Source organism: Coregonus clupeaformis, chromosome 6 (genome assembly GCF_020615455.1).
Source record: "Coregonus clupeaformis isolate EN_2021a chromosome 6, ASM2061545v1, whole genome shotgun sequence".
In the NCBI taxonomy this organism is placed as follows: domain Eukaryota; kingdom Metazoa; phylum Chordata; class Actinopteri; order Salmoniformes; family Salmonidae; genus Coregonus; species Coregonus clupeaformis.
The window spans coordinates 31834509-31857502 of record NC_059197.1 but is presented as its reverse complement, the minus strand read 5'-3'; the positions used below and the strand labels follow the sequence as shown (position 1 = coordinate 31857502).

At 45.3% G+C, this 22994-nt stretch overlaps 1 protein-coding gene across 1 annotated transcript in view; it reads left to right on the top strand.

Annotated features, from left to right (window-relative positions):
* LOC121568102 (tyrosine-protein kinase receptor UFO) overlaps positions 1 to 22601 on the top strand; it is an 88052-nt gene extending 65451 nt beyond the window's left edge. Inside the window, exons 12-19 of the mRNA XM_041878691.2 lie at positions 16072 to 16167; positions 16542 to 16619; positions 16855 to 16947; positions 17284 to 17405; positions 19944 to 20053; positions 20390 to 20549; positions 20940 to 21076; positions 21701 to 22601. Of these exons, the coding sequence (XP_041734625.2) occupies positions 16072 to 16167; positions 16542 to 16619; positions 16855 to 16947; positions 17284 to 17405; positions 19944 to 20053; positions 20390 to 20549; positions 20940 to 21076; positions 21701 to 22148 (1244 nt within the window). The 3' untranslated portion in view covers positions 22149 to 22601. The remainder of the gene's footprint in view (positions 1 to 16071; positions 16168 to 16541; positions 16620 to 16854; positions 16948 to 17283; positions 17406 to 19943; positions 20054 to 20389; positions 20550 to 20939; positions 21077 to 21700) is intronic.
* The last annotated feature ends 393 nt before the right edge of the window (positions 22602 to 22994 follow it).

Below are 22994 nucleotides of genomic sequence, written 5' to 3'. Positions count from 1 at the left end.
GGATGTTACTTCTGATCTGATTACAGTTATTACATGGGATGTTACTTCTGATCTGATTACAGTCACACAGCTGAATAGTACCAGTTTAGAAGTTCAGGAGGAGAGTTGGATAAATGAACTCACTACATTAGAAGATGGCACATACATTATGATAGTGTATTTCTATCCAACAGTCTCAGAGTATGGGTTAGGATTCTCTGTTTCACCTCATAATAATATACCATTTAGCAGACGCTTTTATCCAAAGCGACTTACAGTCATGCGTGCATAAATTTTTTTTTGTGTATGGGTGGTCCCGGGGATCGAACCCACTACCTTGGCGTTACAAGCGCCGTGCTCTACCAGCTGAGCTACAGAGGACCACACAGAGGACCATACACTCAGGTGTGTGTGTGTGTGTGTCTTTGTGTCTGGGGGCGTGTGTGTTTGTGTGTGTGGGTGTGTGCGTGCGTGTGTACAGTTGAAGTCAGGAAGTTTACATACACCTTTGCCAAATACATTTAAACTCAGTTTTTCACAATTCCTGACATTTAATCCTAGTAAAAATTCCCTGTCTTAGGTCAATTAGGATCACCACTTTATTTTAAGAATGTGAAATGTCAGAATAATAGTAGAGTGATTTATTTAAGCTTTTATTTATTTCATCACATTCCCAGTGGGTCAGAAGTTTACATACACTCAATTAGTATTTGGTAGCATTGCCTTTAAATTGTTTAACTTCGGTCAAACATTTTGGGTAGCCTTCCACAAGCTTCCCACAATAAGTTGGGTGAATTTTGGCCCATTCCTCCTGACAGAGTGTCAAGGTAGATGTAGGTGGGTGTGGTGGTGGAATCAGGCGCAGGACGCAGAACGTTAGTCCAAAAGACTTTAGTAGAGCACAACAAAACAATCACGAATAAATGCCCTGAGGCAAAACTCCGCACGTAGGCGAATAACAACGGGCGCACAAACAGGTGCGCAAAACACTCCAAACAAATGGAGAAAATGCTCAACCGAGCAAACAGTGGAAATACAGCCTACCGGCACGACAGTAAAACAATCACACACAACACTAGACAAACACAACGAGAACTTAAAGGACACTAATTACACTAAACGATAACAGGTGTACAACAATCAGACAAAAGCAAACGAACATAGAAACATGCAACGGTGGCAGCTAGTATTCCGGAGACGACGAACGCCGAAGCCTGCCCGAGCAAGGGAGAGAGGCAGCCTCGGCCGAAACCGTGACACAGAGCTGGTGTAACTGAGTCAGGTTTGTAGGCCTCCTTGCTCGCACATGCTTTTTCAGTTCTGCCCATACATTTTCTATAGAATTGAGGTCAGGGCTTTGTGTTGGCCACTCCAATACCTTGACTTTGTTGTCCTTAAGCCATTTTGCCACAACTTTGGAAGTATGCTTGGGGTCATTGTCCATTTGGAAAACCCATTTGCGACCAAACTTTAACTTCCTGACTGATGTCTTGAGATGTTGCTTCAATATATCCACATAATTTTCCTTCCTCATGATGCCATCTATTTTGTGAAGTGCACCATTCCCTCCTGCAGCAAAGCACCCCCACAGCATGATGCTGCCACCCCCGTGCTTCACGGTTGGGATGGTGTTCTATTTTTGTTTCATCAGACCAGAGGACATTTCTACAAAAAGTTTTGTCCCCACGTGCGGTTGCAAACCGTAGTCTGGCTTTTTTATGGCGGTTTTGGAGCAGTGTCTTCTTCCTTGCTGAGCGGCCTTTCAGGTTATGTCGATATAGGACTTGTTCATCTCTAGGAGACAGAACGTGTCTCCTTCCTGAGTGGAATGACGGCTGCGTGGTCCCATGGTGTTTATACTTGCGTACGATTGTTTGTACAGATGAACGTGGTACCTTCAGGTGTTTGGAAACTGCTCCCAAGGATGAACCAGACTTGTGGAGGTCTACCATTTTTTTTCTGAGGTCTTGGCTGGTTTATTTAGATTTTCCCATGATGTCAAGCAAAGAGGCACTGAGTTTGAAGGTAGGCCTTGAAATACATCCACAGGTAGACCTCCAATTGACTCAAATGATGTCAATTAGCCTATCAGAAGCACAGTCAACTTAGTGTATGTAAACTTCTGACCCACTGGAATTGTGATACAGTGAATTATAAGTGAAATAATCTGTCTGTAAACAATTGTTTGAAAAATTACTTGTGTCATGCACAAAGTAGATGTCCTAACCGATTTGCCAAAACTATAGTTTGTTAACAAGAAATTTGTGGAGTGGTTGAAAGACGAATTTTAATGATTCCAACCTACGTGTATGTAAACTTCCGACTTCAACTGTGTGTGTGTGTGTGTGAATACCAGTACATACAGAGTCGTATTACACAAAGACACGCAACGCACATCCTGATATTGTCCCTGTTGTTGTTCCCCTTCATCTCTCTCACATCATGTCTCAACTCGCAGTGACAAAGAGGAGAGAGAAAAACACTGAGCGTAAAACGAGAGGAGCTCAGGGAGAGGGAGGGGTATAGGGAAGGTGTGGGTGTGTGTGTGTGTGTGTGTGTGTGTGTGGGTGTGTGTGTGTGAGGTGGGGTTAGTGGAGCTACACTCTTGTTTACCTCTGAAGAATAGCCCCGGGTACAGCTCCAGCCAGCTAGTTTCAGAATTACAGCCACAATCTATATACCACGTTAACATGCCTGGGGACGGAGGACATTGTTGTCTGATATGGATCAACATCTGTCTGCTCTCTCTCTCTCTCTCTCTCTCTCTCTCTCTCTCTCTCTCTCTCTCTCTCTCTCTCTCTCTCTCTCTCTCTCTCTCTCTCTCTCTCTCCCTCTCTCTCTCTCTCACTCACTCACTCACCACTCACTCCTTCCCCACTCACTCACTCACTCACTCACTCACTCACTCACCTTTCACTACTCCCACCACTCACTCACCACTCACTCACTCCTCCTCTTCCCTCCCTCCCTCCTCCCTCCCAACATCTCGGTCCAGATGTGAAAACAGCATCTGTAATGTGACGTACGCTATCACTAGACACACACACACACACACACACACACACACACACACACACACACTGGTGTTAGGGTTCAGCCAGCTGGGGACAAGGCTATCTGGAGTAACTCAACTCTTATGACCTCATATCCTGTTCGCTCTCCAAAACTTTCCTACTTGGAATGACGTCACCTGGTAATGAACAGAGAGAGACAGAGAGAGAAAGAGTGGTACTGTAGATTACTTTATCACTGACCTCAACCCAGAGTCTCTCAGAGCGTTCACAGTCAGCCCACTGACACCCCTATCAGACCACAGTAAAATCACAGTCTACTTGAACAGAGCAATACTCAATCATGATGCATCAAAGCCAAAGGAACTGCACAATATTAAGAAATGCTATAGATGGAAGGAAAGTAGTGTAGAAACCTATCAAAAAACAATTCGGCAACAACAAATTCAATCCCTTTTAGACAACTTCCTGGACAAAACGTTCCACTGTAATAGTGTAAACTTGGCAGTAGAAAGCCTAAACAGTATATTTGAACTTTCAGCTTCCCTATCAAATAAAATGTTTTCAAGCAGACAACCTAAGAAAATGAACAACAATGACAAATGGTTTGATGAAGAATGCAAAAACCTAAGAAAGAAATTGAGAAACCTATCCAACCTAAAACATAGAGACCCAGAAAATCTGAGCCTACGCCTTCACTATGGTGAATCACTAAAACAATACAGAAATACACTACGGAAACAAAAGGAACAGCACGTCAGAAATCAGCTCAATGTAATTGAAGAATCCATAGACTCTAACCACTTCTGGGAAAATTGGAAAACGCTAAACAAACAACCAGAAGAGAAGTGCTATCTATCCACAACGGAGATGGGTGGATAAACCACTTCTCCAATCTTTTTGGCTCTATAACAAAGAACAAAGAACAAACAGCAAAAAGTGGGAGAACTTGCACAATTGGTGGCTGACTAAACACTTTTTTCCCCCACTGTATCTATCCAAAACGGAGATGTATGGGTAAACCACTTCTCCAATCTTTTTGGCCCTATAACAAAGAATAAACAGCAAAAAAATATACATGATCAAATACAAATCTTAGAATCAGTTATTAAAGACTACCAGAACCCACTGGACTTCTCCAATTACATTGAATGAACTACAGGACAAAATACAAACCCTCCAACCCAAAAAGGCCTGTGGTGTTGATGGTATCCTAAATGAAATGATAAAATATACAGACCACAAATTCCAACTGGCTATACTTGAACTCTTTAACATCATCCTCAGCTCTGGCATCCTCCCCAATATTTGGAACCAAGGACTGATAACCCCAATCCACAAAAGTGGAGACAAATTTGACCTCAATAACTACCGTGGGATATGTGTCAACAGCAACCTTGGAAAAATCCTCTGCATAATCATTAACAGCAGACTTGTACATTTCCTCAGTGAAAAAAATTTACTGAGCAAATGTTAAATTGGCTTTTTACCAAATTACCATACGACAGACCACGTATTCACCTGCACACCCTAATTGACAAACAAACAAACCAAAACAAAGGCAAAGTCTTCTCATGCTTTGTTGACTTCAAAGAAGCTTTTGACTCAATTTGGCATGAGGGTCTGCTATAAAAATTGATGGAAAGTGCTGTTGAGGGAAAAACATACAACATTATAAAATCCATATACACAAACAACAAGTGTGCGGTTAAAATTGGCAAAAAACACACACATTCTTTCCACAGGGTCGTGGGTTGAGACAGGGATGCAGCTTAAGCCCCACCCTCTTCAACATATATATCAACGAATTGGAGAGGGCACTAGAACAGTCTGCAGCACCCGGTCTCATCCCTATTAGAATCCGAAGTCAAATGTCTACTGTTTGCTGATGATCTGGTGCTTCTGTCCCCAACCAAGGTGGGCCTACAGCAGCACCTAGATCGTCTGCACAGATTCTGTCAGACCTGGGCCCTGACAGTGAATCTCAGTAAGACAAAAATAATGGTGTTCCAAAAAGGTCCAGTTGCCAGGACCACAAATACAAATTCCATCTAGACACCGTTGCCCTAGAGCACACAAAAAACTATACATACCTCGGCCTAGACATCAGCGCCACAGGTAACTTCCACAAAGCTGTGAACGATCTGAGAGACAAGGCAAGAAGGGCTTTCTATGCCATCAAAAGGAACATAACGTTTGACATACCAATTAGGATCTGGCTAAAAATACTTGAATCAGTTATAGAACCCATTGCCCTTTATGGGACAAAATGGGACAAACATCAAATTGAGACTCTGCATGCAGAATTCTGCAAAGATATCCTCTCTGTACAACGTAAAACACCAAATAATGCATGCAGAGCAGAATTAGGCCGATACCTGATAATGATCAAAATCCAGAAAAGAGCCGTTACATTCTACAACCACATAAAAATAAGCGATTCCCAAACCTTCAATAACAAAGCCATCACCTGCAGAGAGATGAACCTGGAGAAGAGTCCCCCAGAACCTGGGGCTCTGTTCACAAACATAAACAGACCCCACAGAGCCCCAGGACGGCAACACAATTAGACCCAACCAAATCATGTAAAAACAAAAAGATAATTACTTGACACATTGGAAAGAATTAACAAAATAACAGAGCAAACTAGAATGCTATTTGGCTCTAAACAGAGAGTACACAGTGGCAGAATACCTGACCACTGTGACTGACCCAAACTTAAGAAAAGCTTTGAATGTGTACAGACTCAGTGAGCATAGCCTTGCTATTGAGAAAGGTCGCCGTAGGCAGACCTGGCTCTCAAGAGAAGACAGGCTATGTGCACACTGCCCACAAAATGAGGTGGAAACTGAGCTGCACTTCCTAACCTCCTGCCAAATGTATGACCATATTAGGGACACATATTTCACCTCAGATTACGCAGACCCACAAAGAATTCGAAAAACAAATCCAATTTTGATAAACTCCCATATCTATTGGGTGAAATACCACAGTGTGCAATCACAGCAGCAAGATGTGTGACCTGTTGCCACAAGAAAGGGCAACCAGTGAAGAACAAACACCATTGTAAATACAACCCATATTTATTTAATTTCCCTTTTGTACTTTAACTATTTGCACATTGTTACAACACTGTATATACAGTTGAAGTCGGAAGTTCTCTTTGTCACTGCGAGTTGAGACGTGACGTGAGAGAGATGAAGGGGAACAACAACAGGGACAATATCAGGATGTGCGTTGCGTGTCTTTGTGTAATACGACTGTATGTACTGATATTCACACAAACACACACACACACACACACACACACACAGTTGAAGTCGGAAGTTTACATACACTTAGGTTGGAATCATTAAAACTCGTTTTTCAACCACTCCACAAATGTCTTGTTAACAAACTATAGTTTTGGCAAGTCAGTTAGGACATCTACTTCGTGTATGACACAAGTAATTTTTCCAACAATTGTTTACAGACAGATTATTTCACTTATAATTCACTTGTGACGTCACGAGAGGCTACACAGCTTTCAGCGGGATTGCTCAAGTAGTGCAAGGAGACAAGGTTCAAACAAAACAAGGATTTTATTATAGGTCTTGGGAAATTAACGAAAATATAACAAAATTCTGTTCTCTTGTGGCTCTTTAAGGGTTAACAGTTCAGGGATGTCTCTTCCACATCCAAAGTCATAATTCTCACTCGCTCAGATAACTTTTCCCCAGCCTTACTGTAGTCCACGTTGCAGCTAGTGGCCAACCCAGCAAAAAGTCCTTCCAAATGTCTCTCACGTATTTCCACAGGTGCATATATCCAAAGGTGAGTATTTCCCAAAGGTAAGTATCTCCAAATCCTTATATTCCTCATGGAAGTGGACGTGCAGCACTCTTGTCCTCCAGAGAGCCCAGGTTGGAGACTGTGTCTCTTCCCTTCCCAAACCTTCAGCTCATCAGCTCCTCATTTGTTTCAGCTGCGTGGGAAGATTGGCCATAGAGGGGTGGAGTTCCCGACCATACCAGCAGATGGAGCCATAGCTGTCTGGGTTTGCAGCCACCTCAGGGGGATGTAACGTCCCTCCAGGACACAGCCTCTCGTGACATCACACATCCCCCTCCTCGGGACCGACGTCCTCGTCGGGGTAAAGGCAGCGAAGAAGGCATCACGCCGGGAGAGGGCGTCCGCATTGCCGTGGTGCTTGCCAGACTGCTCTCTCTTCAACTCCTCCAACTCTAGGACCAGGGACTCAGCCTCCTGTTGTCTCTCCTTGAGTTTCTTACTGAACGCATCAGCCTTGGTTTTAGCAGAGTTTAGCTTCTGTTGAGCAGCTTTCAGTTCCTTCTCTCTCTCTGCCTCCGCATTCTTCATCTTGTTCTCCAACACCTTGTACTTCTCCTCTGCCTTCTTCTGGACCTCCTTACTACTGCGCAGGGTCTCCTCACACTCCTCGATGGTCCTGTGCAGCCTCTCCAGCTCCTCCTGTTGCTTAGGGAAGGAGCTCTGTTGGAGTTTAGCCTGGAGGATATCTAACTCTTCTGTCTTCATGTCTAACTGTTGCTTTAACAAACGATACCTCTCAGCGGTCCCCTTCAGACCAGACAGTTCTTTGTCCAGATTCTGTAGCTCCGTCTCTGTGTCGGTCTGGGCACCTGCCATCCCTATCAGAGCCCGGGCGGGAGTGAGTAACTCGGAGGATTGCACCGGAGCCTTCCCAGGATGAGTCTTGCCTCTCCGTTTCCGAGGTACTCGGGGTTATCCTCTCCTGAGACTCTCTCCAGAGTGGGTAAAAGGCTGGGCAGTCTCGTCCAATTAGGACAGGGACGGGGAGGGAATCAACCACCCCGCCGTCGTGTGTATGGTTCCCCGTGTGCTGGTCATTGTAAGTTCAGTAATGGGGTATTCTCTGGTGTCCCCATGGACACAGGAAACTGGGAGGACTTTCCCCGGGGTCAGACACGTTGGGCCCACCAAATCCTTACGCACCAGGGTGGCCCGGCTACCAGAATCCAGTAAGGCCTCCACATCATGGTGATTCACAGTTACTGGGCAGGTGGGGGGTCCATCTGGGCCGCCATCTACGACTCCCAAGAGCGAGGCAAAACGGTGTGTGGGTGCTGAGCTGGAGGACTCCGCAGTGGGCATAGGTTCCTCGGCTGGTTTCCCACACTGCCAGGAGATATGTCCCATCTCCCCACACCGGTAACACTGTCGAGTTTCCCCCTCCTGGTGTACTCTTCTTGGACCCGCCTGGTTTCTGGCTCCCCCTGGAGCCGGGATAAGTCCTGACGTGGCTGGGTTCGAGACCTTGGGGTCCTTTGGACGGGTTCTTTTCATTTGTGGTGGGGCCGCACTCCTGGGGTCTTTTCGGGAAGCATTCAGCATCTCCGCTGTGGCCTGGTACTTTTCCACAGCTTCCACGGTCAGATCAGCCGTGGTCAAGGCCTGTTGACTGATGAACCGTTTTGCCTCATAAGGCAGGGCGCGTAGGGTAACGATCCACCACAACGGCCTCCACCACCGCCGCTGCTGTATTCCTCTGCGGATCCAGCCATTTCCTTGCGATTCGGACAAGTTCATGCATCTGCGCCCGAGGAGGTTGGTCTGGTTGGAAGGTCCAGCTGTGAAAGCGCTGGGCCATACCAAACTTTGTGAGTCCATATCTGCTGAGGATCTCAGACTTCAGGGCATCATAGTCAGTAACCTGGTCAGGGCCCAGGTCCCGGACAGCATTCAGCGATTCCCCGGTTAGAAAGGGGGCTAACAGACCAACCCACTGTTGCTTGGGCCAGGCTTCCCTAGTGGCCGTGGCCTCAAATGCATGCAGGTATGCCTCAATGTCATCGGTAGCTCCCATCTTTGATATAAAGTCACTTGCCTTTATTGGGCGGGTATTTTGGACAACCCTCTGTCTCTGCAACTGCAATTCCTCTGCCTTCAGAAGGTTGGCTTTCTTTTGCTCCTCCAAGAGAGCCACGTTTGCTTGCATCTGGGCTTGCTGGCCAGCAACAAGGGCTTTCAATATGTCCTCCATTTCAGTCGGCGGGGAGCCTACGGCCAACTTGGAAAACTGGGTGATCAAACCTTCGGTATCCTCCTCTGACATGCACTATTAACGCTTGAGCTTGCCCGTATTCTCCACCATCTGTGACGTCACGAGAGGCTACACAGCTTTCAAGCGGGATTGCTCAAGTAGTGCAAGGAGACAAGGTTCAAACAAAACAAGGATTTTATTATAGGTCTTGGGAAATTAACGAAAATATAACAAAAATTCTGTTCTCTTGTGGCTCTTTAAGGGTTAACAGTTCAGGGATGTCTCTTCCACATCCAAAGTCATAATTCTCACTCGCTCAGATAACTTTTCCCCAGCCTTACTGTAGTCCACGTTGCAGCTAGTGGCCAACCCAGCAAAAAGTCCTTCCAAATGTCTCTCACGTATTTCCACAGGTGCATATATCCAAAGGTGAGTATTTCCCAAAGGTAAGTATCTCCAAATCCTTATATTCCTCATGGAAGTGGACGTGCAGCACTCTTGTCCTCCAGAGAGCCCAGGTTGGAGACTGTGTCTCTTCCCTTCCCAAACCTTCAGCTCATCAGCTCCTCATTTGTTTCAGCTGCGTGGGAAGATTGGCCATAGAGGGGTGGAGTTCCCGACCATACCAGCAGATGGAGCCATAGCTGTCTGGGTTTGCAGCCACCTCAGGGGGATGTAACGTCCCTCCAGGACACAGCCTCTCGTGACATCACACACTGTATCACAATTCCAGTGGGTCAGAAGTTTACATACACTAAGTTGACTGTGCCTTTAAACAGCTTGGAAAATTCAGGAAAATGATGTCATGGCTTTAGAAGCTTCTGATAGGCTAATTGACATCATTTGAGTCAATTGTAGGTGTACCTGTGGATATATTTCAAGGCCTACCTTCAAACTCAGTACCTCTTTGCTTGACATCATGGGAAAATCAATAGATATCAGCCAAGATCTCAGAAAACATTTTGTAGACCTCCACAAGTCTGGTTCATCCTTGGGAGCAATTTCCAGACGCCTGAAGGTACCACGTTCATCTGTACAAACAATAGTATGCAAGTATAAACACCATGGGACCACGCAGCCATCATATCGCTCAGGAAGGAGATGTGTTCGGTCTCCTAGAGATGAACGTACTTTGGTGCGAAAAGTGCAAATCAATCCCAGAACAACAGCAAAGGACCTTGTGAAGATGCTGGAGGAAACAGGTACAAAAGCATCTATATCAACAGTAAAACGAGTCCTACATCGACATAACCTGAAAGGCCGCTCAGCAAGGAAGAAGCCACTGCTCCAAAACCGCCATAAAAAAGCCAGACTACGGTTTGCAACTGCGCATGGGGACAAAGATCGTACCTTTTGGAGAAATGTCCTCTGGTCTGATGAAACAAAAATATAACTGTTTGGCCATAATGGCCATCGTTATGTTTGGAGGAAAAAGGGGGAGGCTTGCAAGCCAAAGGACACCATCCCAACCGTGAAGCACGGGGGTGGCAGCATCATGCTGTGGGGGTGCTTTGCTGCAGGAGGGAATGGTGCACTTCACAAAATAGATGGCATCATGAGGAAGGAAAACTATGTGGATATATTGAAGCAACATCTCAAGACATCAGTCAGGAAGTTAAAGCTTGGTCGCAAATGGGTCTTCCAAATGGACAATGACCCCAAGCATACTTCCAAAGTTGTGGCAAAATGGCTTAAGGACAACAAAGTCAAGGTATTGGAGTGGCCATCACAAAGCCCTGACCTCAATCCTATAGAAAATGTATGGGCAGAACTGAAAAAGCGTGTGCGAGCAAGGAGGCCAACAAACCTGACTCAGTTACACCAGCTCTGTCAGGAGGAATGGGCCAAAATCCACCCAACTTATTGTGGGAAGCTTGTGGAAGGCTACCCGAAACATTTGACCCAAGTTAAACAATTTAAAGGCAATGCTACCAAATACTAATTGAGTGTATGTAAACTTCTGACCCACTGGGAATGTGATGAAATAAATAAAAGCTGAAATAAATAATTCTCTCTACTATTATTCTGACATTTCACATTCTTAAAATAAAGTGGTGATCCTAACTGACCTAAAACAGGGAATTTTTACTAGGATTAAATGTCAGGAATTGTGAAAAACTGAGTTTAAATGTATTTGGCTAAGGTGTATGTAAACTTCCGACTTCAACTATATATTGTGTCATCATGAACAGCAGATTTGTGCACTTTTTCAGTGAACACAATGTCCTGAGCAAAAGTCAAATTGGATTCCTACCAAATTATCGAACATCAGACCACATTTATTGATAAACATGAATAAAAAATAAACTAAAATGTTCTCCTGCTTTGTGGATTTCCAAAAAGCCTTTGATTTAATTTGGCATGAAGGCATTTTTCTCAAATGAAATGGAAAAATATGTCATCAAATCAATGAATACAAATAACAAATGTGAAACAGGGGAACAACTTGTGCTCAAGTCTAAATGCAACATGTCAAGTTTTGGTCCCATGTTTCATGAGCTGAAATAAAAAATCCCAGATTTTATTTTCCATACTCACAAAAAGCTTATTTCGCTTAAATGTTGTGCACCAATTTGTTTACATCCGGTTAGTGAGCATTTCTCCTTTGCCAAGATAATCCATCCACCTGACAGGTGTGGCATATCAAGAAGCTGATTAAACAGCTTGATCATTACACAGGAGTACCTTGTGCTGGGGACAATCAAAGGCCACTCTAAAATGTGCAGTTTTGTCACACAACACAATGAGGGAGCGTGTAATTGGCATGCTGACTGCAGGAATGTCCATCAGAGCTGATATTCCAATTCTGTCAGACCTGAACACTGACAGTCAATCTCAACAAGACTAACATTATGATATTCCAGTTCTGTCAGACCTGAACACTGACAGTCAATCTCAGCAAGACTAACATTATGATATTCCAGTTCTGAACACTGACAGTCAATCTCAACAAGACTAACATTATGATATTCCAGTTCTGTCAGACCTGAACACTAACAGTCAATCTCAACAAGACTAACATTATGATATTCCAGTTCTGTCAGACCTGAACACTGACAGTCAATCTCAACAAGACTAATATTATGATATTCCAGTTCTGTCAGACCTGAACACTGACAGTCAATCTCAACAAGACTAACATTATGATATTCCAGAAAAGGTCCAGATGTCAGGGAAACCGATATACTCTTTTACTCATATAGAACACACACATCTACACATGTTTGGGACAAAATATTTTCTCCACAGGAACATCAACCTGGCTGTGAATGAACGGATTGACAAACCAAGGAGGGCTTTCTATGCCATTAAACAATCTATTAAATTAGACATACCAATTAGGATCTGGCTCAAAATATTCTAATCAATAATAGAACCAATAGCACTATATGGCAGTGAAGTGTGGGGTCCGCTTACAAAGCAAGAACTTGACAAATGGGGCAAACACCCAACTGAAACCCTGCATACGGAATACTGTGAGCATCCTCAGAGTACAGAGAAAAACTCCAAACAACGCATGCAGAGCAGAATTAGGCCAAATCCCTCTTCTGATTAATATCCAAAAAATAGTCACCAAATTGTATCATTATTTAAAAACAAATTACAGCCACTCCTACCATTACAAAGCACTCAAATGCCATGAATTGACCATAGAGAAGAGTCCCCTTAGCCAGCTGGTCCTGAGGATCAAATCATTAACCACTACCAGCCCAACAAAGCCTCAGGACAACAGTCAGAAAATCTGCCCCAACCAAATTATCACAAAGCAAAAAGGAAAATATATCACCTATTGGAAAGACACCACAAAAAAATCAAAGTACATGGTGGCAGACTATCTGACCACTGTGACTGATAGAACATTGAGTAAAACACTGACTAGGTACAGACTCAGTGAGCACAGTCTGGCTATAGAGACCGGTCATCACAGGCAAACCTGGCTGCCCAGAGAGGACAGGCTGTGCTCACTCTGCCCCCGGGGAGAGATAGAGACAGAGATGCATTTTCTGTCAAATTGTGACAGATATTCTGACATAAGAAATACATTCTTCCCCAAAAGTATGAAACAATATTAAGAATTAGAAAACCTAAATGATGAAGAGAAACTTAAGTACATACTGAACCAACATGCTGTGTTTTAGCCTCCTGCCACAACCTGAGAGACAGCCAGTGAAAAGTCTGGTGTGATTATTCATACACTACATGACCAAAAGTATGTGGACACCTGCTCGTCCAACATCTCATTCCAAAATCATGGGCATTAATATGGAGTTGGTCCCCCCTTTGCTGCTATAACAGCCTCCACTCTTCTGGGAAGGCTTTCCACTAGATGTTGGAACATTGCTGCGGGGACTTGCTTCCATTCAGCCACAATAGCATTAGTGAGGTCAGGAACTGATGTTGGGTGATTAGGCCTGGCTTGCAGTCAAGCGTTCCAATTCATCCCAAAGTTATTCAATGGGTTTGAGGTCAGGGCTCTGTGCAGGCCAATCAAGTTCTTCCACACCGATCTCGACAAACCATTTCTGTATGGACCTCGCTTTGTGCACGGGGGCATTGTCGTGCTGAAACAGTAAAGGGCCTTCCCCAAACTGTTGCCACAAAGTTGAAAGCACAGAATCGTCTAGAATGTCATTATATGCAGTAGCGTTAAGATTTCCCTTCACAGGAACTAAGGGGCCTAGCCCGAACCATGAAAAACAGCCCGGACCATTATTTCTCCTCTACCAAACTTTACAGTTGGCACTATGCATTGGGGCAGGCAGCGTTCTCCTGGCATCTCCTGGTGAAGCGTGATTCATCACTCCAGAGAACGCGTTTCCACTGCTCCAGAGTCCAATGACGGCGAGCTTTACACCACTCCAGCCGACGCTTGGCATTGCACACGGTGATCTTAGGCTTGTGTGCGGCTGCTCGGCCATGGAATCCCATTTCATGAAGCTCCCTTCGAACAGTTCTTGTGCTGACGTTGCTTCCAGAGGCAGTTTGGAACTCGGTAGAGAGTGTTACTACCGAGGACAGACGATTGTTACGCGCTACGCCCTTCAGCACTCGGCGGTCCCGTTCTGTGAGCTTGTGTGGCCTATCACTTCGCTGCTGAGCCGTTGTTGCTCCTAGACGTTTCCATTTCACAATAACAGCACTTACAGTCAGTCTAGTCTATTCCTGTCTAGTGTAATCAGTCTAGTCTGTTCCTGTGTAGTCTAATCAGTCTAGTATAATCCTGTCTAGTTTAGTCAATCTAGTATAGTCCTGTCTAGTCAGTCTAGTATAGTCCTGTCTAGTCAGTCTAGTATAGTCCTGTCTAGTCAGTCTAGTATATTACTGTCTAGTCAGTCTAGTATAATCCTGTCTAGTCTAGTCAGTCTAGTATAGTCCTGTCTAGTCTAGTCAGTCTAGTATAATCCTGTCTAGTCTAGTCAGTCTAGAATATTCCTGTCTAGTCAGTGTAGTATATTCCTGTCTTTGACCATCGTTGTTATACAGTATGTTTACTTTGACAAAGCATATCAAAACAGAGAGAGAGGGAGAGAGAGAGAGATGGAGGGAGAGAGCAAGAGAGAGAAAGAAAGAGAGAGATGGAGAGGGAGAGAGGAGAGAGAGAGAGAGAGAGAGAGAGAGAGAGAGAGAGGGAGGGAGGGAGAGAGAGGGAGAGAGAGAGAGATGGAGGGAGGGAGAGAGAGGGAGAGAGAGAGAGATGGAGGGAGGGAGAGAGAGGGAGAGAGAGAGAGATGGAGGGAGGGAGAGAGAGGAGAGAGAGAGAGATGGAGGGAGGGAGAGAGAGGGAGAGAGAGAGAGATGGAGGGAGGGAGAGAGAGGGAGAGAGAGAGAGATGGAGGGAGGGAGAGCGAGAGAGAGAAAGAAAGAGAGAGATGGCGAGAGCGAGAGAGAGAGAGAGAGCGAGAGAGAGAGAGAGAGAGAGAGAGAGCAGAATTATGCATTATACCATCACACAGGGTGTGTGGTAAGACTGAGGGAAGTCACACCTCCTAAAGACACTGTTATACAGGTCATCATCTGTAGTGAAGTCACACCTCCTAAAGACACTGTTATACAGGTCATCATCTGTAGTGAAGTCACACCTCCTAAAGACACTGTTATACAGGTCATCATCTGTAATGAAGTCACACCTCCTAAAGACACTGTTATACAGGTCATCATCTGTAGTGAAGTCACACCTCCTAAAGACACTGTTATACAGGTCATCATCTGTAATGAAGTCACACCTCCTAAAGACACTGTTATACAGGTCATCGTCTGTAGTGAAGTCAAAACTCCTAAAGACACTGTTATACAGGTCATCATCTGTAGTGAAGTCACACCTCCTAAAGACACTGTTATACAGGTCATCATCTGTAGTGAAGTCACACCTCTTAAAGACACTGTTATACAGGTCATCATCTGTAGTGAAGTCACACCTCCTAAAGACACTGTTATACAGGTCATCATCTGTAGTGAAGTCACACCTCCTAAAGACACTGTTATACAGGTCATCATCTGTAGTGAAGTCACACCTCCTAAAGACACTGTTATACAGGTCATCGTCTGTAGTGAAGTCACACCTCCTAAAGACACTGTTATACAGGTCATCATCTGTAGTGAAGTCACACCTCCTAAAGACACTGTTATACAGGTCATCATCAGTAGTGAAGTCACACCTCCTAAAGACACTGTTATACAGGTCATCATCTGTAGTGAAGTCACACCTCTTAAAGACACTGTTATACAGGTCATCATCTGTAGTGAAGTCACACCTCCTAAAGACACTGTTATACAGGTCATCATCTGTAGTGAAGTCACACCTCCTAAAGACACTGTTATACAGGTCATCATCTGTAGTGAAGTCACACCTCTTAAAGACACTATTCAAGTTCTATTTGTTATGAATGAACCAACTTTTCAGTACCCTTCGCTTTCATTATCCTCAAGCCTTAGAGCATGTTTCTATTCATTAGGGTCGTTGTTGTTGTTGTTGTTGTTGTTGTTGTTGTTAATGTGTTGTTGTTGTTGTTGTTGTTGTTAATGTGTTGTTGTTGTTGTTGTTGTTGTTGTCCTCCACAGTGAACACCCTGGGCATCAGTGATGATCTGAAACATAAACTGCAGGATGTGATGGTGGACAGACACAAACTAACCCTGGGAAAGACTCTGGGAGAGGGTGAGTGTGTGTATGTGTCTAGATCCTGTAGTTGTTCTAGGCAGGGTGTGTGTCCTGGATCGTCCTGCTACTCTGCTGGCTGTAACTATCTCTATCTAATCATCACTGATACCTCCTGACCTTGTGACTGCTGGAACCGTTCAGTCAACTAACTGATACTTAGCGGTGTTACACAGGGTGAATGTGTGTCCATCTAATAGCCTTGTTACCAGCAGAACCGTTCTGACCGTGTTCTGGCTTCAAGGCCCGGAGGGTAGATACCAACGATAAAATAAAGAGTACATTGACATGAGAAAATGTCAAAGAATATAACATCTGCTGTCCAACAGTGCACCTTTGTGAATGTAAACAGATGTTTGTCTGTGTGTCTACAGGAGAGTTTGGCTCGGTGATGGAGGGAGCGTTAACCCAAGAGGAGTCTGTTCTCAAAGTGGCAGTGAAGACCATGAAGAGTAAGTTAACTATGACACCACTACAGAGTAAGCAGCACATACACTAGTCTGTTTCTTTGACACCCTTAGTTTTGACACCCTTACTTTTGACACCCTACTTTTGACCGTAGACTCTATTTCCTGTAAAGTGCATTACTTTTGAACAATAAAGTCCAGTACTTTTGACCAGAGCCCGAGTGGAACTAGACTGGGATGAGAGATGAGTCCATGTTCTCACCCATCTCTCCTCCTCTAGTTGCTATCTGTACCCGCACCGAGATGGAAGACTTCCTGAGAGAAGCTGCTTGTATGAAGGAGTTTGACCATCAGAACGTCATGAGACTGCTAGGTGAGACTGGACCGAACTACTGTGTGTGCGTTCATGCATGTGTGTGTGTGTGGCCCCTGGAGAGAGTGCGACTGTCCCTCTGTCTGTCTGTGTGTGTGGCCCCTGGAGAGAGGGTGACCGTCCCTCTGTCTGTCTGTCTGTCTGTGTGTGGCCCCTGGAGAGAGTGTGACTGTCCCTCTGTCTGTCTGTCTGTGTGGCCCCTGGAGAGAGGGTGACTGTCCCTCTGTCTGTCTGTGTGTGTGGCCCCTGGAGAGAGTGCGACCGTCCCTCTGTCTGTCTGTGTGTGTGGCCCCTGGAGAGAGGGTGACTGTCCCTCTGTCTGTCTGTGTGTCCCAGGTGTGTGTCTGCAGACAGTGGAGAATGAAGGCTACCCCTCCCCTGTAGTCATCCTACCCTATATGAAACATGGAGACCTACACAGCTACCTGCTCTACTCACGACTTGGAGACTGCCCCGTGGTCAGTACACACACACACACACACACACACACACACACACACACACACACACACACACACACACACACACACACACACACACACACACACAGGGGAGGAAATGTATCTCTTACTGAATGACCTCACTATCAGCACTTCTGAATGGATGACATGTTTATTTGGAAGAGAATCACTACACTATGACTCTCCACAGACTAGTGTTGAGAATCACTACACTATGACTCTCCACAGACTGGTGTTGAGAATCACTACACTATGACTCTCCACAGACTGGTGTTGAGAATCACTACACTATGACTCTCTACAGACTAGTGTTGAGAATCACTACACTATGACTCTCTACAGACTAGTGTTGAGAATCACTACACTATGACTCTCCACAGACTAGTGTTGAGAATCACTACACTATGACTCTCTACAGACTAGTGTTGAGAATCACTACACTAGACTCTCCGACTAGTTTGAGAATCACTACACTATGACTCTCCACAGACTGGTGTTGAGAATCACTACACTATGACTCTCTACAGACTAGTGTTGAGAATCACTACACTATGACTCTCTATAGACTAGTGTTGAGAATCACTACACTATGACTCTCTACAGACTAGTGTTGAGAATCACTACACTATGACTCTCCACAGACTAGTGTTGAGAATCACTACACTATGACTCTCCACAGACTAGTGTTGAGAATCACTACACTATGACTCTCCACAGACTAGTGTTGAGAATCACTACACTATGACTCTCTACAGACTAGTGTTGAGAAACACTGGGCCTTATCCAAACAAGAGTTCATAGAAAATGTTGAAATGTTGCAGGATTTAGGAAATGCTCCAAAAATCCTCTAGTGTAGAATTTGATATCCCAGCCTCCTTCTGGGACTGGGGTGGACTGTACCACTCTGTCTGCTATGGGGGGAACAGACTATACCACTCTGTCTGCTATGGGGGGAACAGACTATACCACTCTGTCTGCTATGAGGGAAACAGACTATACCACTCTGTCTGCTATGGGGGGAACAGACTATACCACTAGTATATCTCTATGTCACATGGTTCAGCCCTGGAAGCCTAAGAGTCTCTGTCAGACAGAGGAGGATGTCGCCCTCTAGTGTACTGAAAACAAACATGCAGGGTTTTGAAAATAAACATTGGGAAACTAGAGATATTTGATCTATGATGATCTAGGTATGATCTCTATGTGTGTTTCCATGTCTGTTATTGTGTTTGTGTGTCACTACTGAGGAATGTCCTGTGTGTGTGTGTGTGTGTGTATTGTATGTTCTGTGTGTGTGTGTGTGTGTGTGTGTGTGTATTGTATGTTCTGTGTGTGTGTGTGTGTGTGTGTGTGTGTATTGTATGTTCTGTGTGTGTGTGTGTGTGTGTGTGTGTGTATTGTATGTTCTGTGTGAGTGTGTGTGTGTGTGTATTGTATGTTATGTGTGTGCGTGTGTGTATTGTATTTTCTGTGTGTGTGTGTATTGTATGTTCTGTGTGTGTATGTATTGTATGTTATGTGTGTGTGTGTATTGTTTTTCTGTGTGTGTGTGTGTGTGTGTGTGTATTGTATGTTCTGTGTGTGTGTGTATTGTATGTTCTGTGTGTGTATGTATTGTATGTTATGTGTGTGTGTGTATTGTTTTTCTGTGTGTGTGTGTGTGTGTATTGTATGTTCTGTGTGTGTGTGTATTATATGTTCTGTGTGTGTATGTATTGTATGTTATGTGTGTGTGTGTATTGTTTTTCTGTGTGTGTGTGTGTGTGTGTGTGTATTGTATGTTCTGTGTGTGTATGTATTGTATGTTATGTGTGTGTGTGTATTGTTTTTCTGTGTGTGTGTGTGTGTGTGTGTATTGTATGTTCTGTGTGTGTGTGTATTGTATGTTCTGTGTGTGTATGTATTGTATGTTATGTGTGTGTGTGTGTGTGTATTGTATGTTCTGTGTGTGTGTGTATTGTATGTTCTGTGTGTGTTCTACCCTTTGTGTGTGTGTTCTAGCCTTTGTGTGGTGATGGCTTTGGGTGTAGCAGAACTGCCCCTCCCTACCTTCAGGCTATGCTCAAACCCTACACCCCAACCCAAGCACTCTGTTCTGCCACCTCTGGTCTCAAGGGCCGTCCCACCCTCTCTGGATAAGACTGTCTGCTAAATGACTAACACGTCAATGTAAATGTAACATATGCTGTGTAGAACAGCCATGTATCTCTGACATTAAGGGATCCTGTCAGGGCTATTCATGGTATTTCTACTGAACCCTGTCAGTAAAAAATAAAAAATAACAATTTTCTCTCTGTGTTGTCCTCCAGTACTAATAATCTCTCTCTCTCTCTCTCTCTCTCTCTCTCTCTCTCTCTCTCTCTCTCTCTCTCTCTCTCTCTCTCTCTCTCTCTCTCTCTCTCTCTCTCTCTCTCTCTCTCTCTCTCTCTCTCTCTCTCTCTCTCTCTCTCTCTCTCTCTCTCTCTCAATTACCCTCCTGAACCCTGATAATGGTATGGTGTAATAACCCCTGTCTCCCTCTCTGTTATCCTGCAGTACCTGCCGTCTCAGATGCTGGTGAAGTTCATGACAGACATCGCCAAGGGAATGGAGTATCTCAGCAGAAACAACTTCATCCACAGAGACCTGGCTGCTAGGAACTGCATGTAAGAACCATCACTGTTGCTACCTGTCAGTATCGCTATCCCTAGACAAGGTTCCTCTGTTTCTCTTTCACTAGTGGCATCTCCTTTCCTCTCTTTCTACCTCGATGTCCTCCGGTGCACTTTCTAAATGTATAAAGTGCAGTGAGCACAAGTGCACAACATGTGAGTGTGTATTTGTGGAGTAATCAAGTGCACACACTGCACCGCTGCTTTTCATAGATGTAACACTAAAATACATTGTTGCCTTAACTCGCTCTCTCTGTATGTTTCAGGCTGAACCCACCTCTCTCTCTCTCAGACTGAACCCATCTCTCTCTCTCTCTATGTGTGTTCCAGGCTGAATGAGAACATGAATGTGTGTGTTGCTGACTTCGGCCTTTCTAAGAAGATATATAACGGAGACTACTACCGCCAGGGTCGCATCTCTAAGATGCCCGTCAAATGGATCGCCATCGAGAGCCTGGCGGACCGCGTCTACACCACCAAGAGCGATGTGGTGAGTCTAATGCCTGTAGTGGTGTGCATGTGTGCATACAAATGTAGATGTTCTCAGCACCAGTTCTTTCCCCTCCTATAAAGCCTACCTTCGTTGGTGTGTTGTCTATAAGAGGAATTAGGCTTAGGCAAACATGGCAGTGTGGTTGCAAGTGTTTAAATGCTTTGATTTGGTCACAGGCCTAGCTGCTGTTTGCCTAATGTGGATTTCAGTTTTTGGAATGTGTGAGACTGAGACTAACCAAAGCACTCCCTCCTCTCTCTCTGACCGTCTCTCACTTCCTCCTCTCTCTCTCACTCCCTGCTCTCTCACTCCCTCCTCTTTCTCTCACTCCCTCCTCTCTCTCTGAACCTCTCTCACTCCCTCCTCTCTCTCCCTCCTCTCTCTCAGTGGTCATTTGGTGTGACTATGTGGGAGATAGCGTCGCGCGGCCAGACTCCGTACCCAGGTGTGGAGAACAGTGAGATATATGACTACCTGAGACAAGGAAACCGCCTCAAACAACCTCCAGATTGTCTGGACAGCATGTGAGTGGCTCAACACTAGTTTGTCTGTCTGGCTGTCAATTTACAACAGATCTGGGTCAATATACAGTATATAAAATAATCTCAAATACTTGAGCTTGATTTCCATGTAGTTTGCCTGGTATACTCTTAGAAAAAAAAGGTTCCAAAAGGGTTATTTGTCTGTACCCATAGGAGAACCCTTTTTGGTTCCATGTAGAACCGTCTGTGGAAAGGGTTTAACATGGAACCCAAAAGGGTTCTATCTGGAACCCAAAAGGGTTCTATCTGGAACCCAAAAGGGTTCTTCAAAGGGTTTCCCAACCCTGGTCCTCCAGTACTCCCAACAGTACGCATTTTTGACAAGTTGAATCAGGTGTGCTTGTCCAGGGTTACAATGAAAAATGTGTACTGATGGGGGTACTGAAGGACCAGGGTTGGTAACCACTGATCTAGATAGCACCTTAACTGTACAATGTCCCAATAGTGAAACTCTTACATATTGAGTTATGTCCTTTCAGCTGAAGTAATCAAACCTCTCCTTCTCTCCTTCTCTCCTCTCTCCTCTCTCCTTTCTCTCTCTCCTTCTCTCCTTCTCTCCTCTCTCCTCCTCCTCCTCCTCCTCCTCCTCCTCCTCCTCTCCTTCAGTTATTCCCTGATGTTCTCCTGCTGGTTCTTGAGTCCTAAGGACCGTCCTCTGTTTGAGACTCTCCGCGGGGAGCTGCAGAAGGCTCTCGAGGACCTGCCGGACTCCCAGGACCCAGATGAGATCCTCTACGTCAACATGGAGGAGTCGATGGAGCTGGGGGCCGTTGGGGGCCGCGACCCAGCCGGGGGCCTGAAGGGCCTGGACTCTGTGGCTACGGTGGAGGTGCACCACGCCCATCCCAGCCGCTATGTCCTCTGTCCCCAACACGACGCCAACCGGCTGCTCTCTGACTCCCTGGAGAGTCTCAACCTTGTGTCCTCCTCCTCCGCCACCCTGCCCCTGGGGACGACCCTACAACCCTCCGGCTGCTCCACCCCGACACCCACAGCAGAGGTACAGGAGGACAGAGATGGGACAGGGGGAGGGCCCAGGAAGGTACCCTGGTAGTGATGAAGGGCTCTACGCTCACCACCGTCACAGAGTCAACACAGACTGGTCAATACCATCAGAACTATACCATCCCTCCTGTTGGTATTCACGGTCACAGTCTTGACAGACAGACTGGACAAGACCATTTAATCCCAATCAAATAATTTAGCAAGCCTTGGTATTGACCCAGATGAATATAAAAGTGTTCCTACACACATTTTGCACAAACACACTCCTACACATTCCTACAAACACCCGTACACCCTCCTTTAGGCGTTCCACATTGTGATTGAAAGAGTGGGGTTGTCAAAATGTATATAGCTACGTCCTCACATCTCCTCCTTCTTAAGCACACATCATATCATAATGAGTCTACAGGCTGTTGGCCCTGAAACCCCTCAGACAGACCAGACAGTAGAGACCAGTACCCCCTCAGACAGACCAGACAGTAAAGACCAGTACCCCCTCAGACAGACCAGACAGTAGAGACCAGTACCCCCTCAGACAGACCAGACAGTAAAGACCAGTACCCCCTCAGACAGACCAGACAGTAGAGACCAGTACCCCCTCAGACAGACCAGACAGTAGAGACCAGTACCCCCTCAGACAGACCAGACAGTAGAGACCAGTACCCCTCAGACAGACCAGACAGTAGAGACCAGTACCCCCTCAGACAGACCAGACAGTAAAGACCAGTACCCCCTCAGACAGACCAGACAGTAAAGACCAGTACCCCCTCAGACAGACCAGACAGTAAAGACCAGTACCCCCTCAGACAGACCAGACAGTAAAGACCAGTACCCCCTCAGACAGACCAGACAGTAAAGACCAGTACCCCCTCAGACAGACCAGACAGTAGAGACC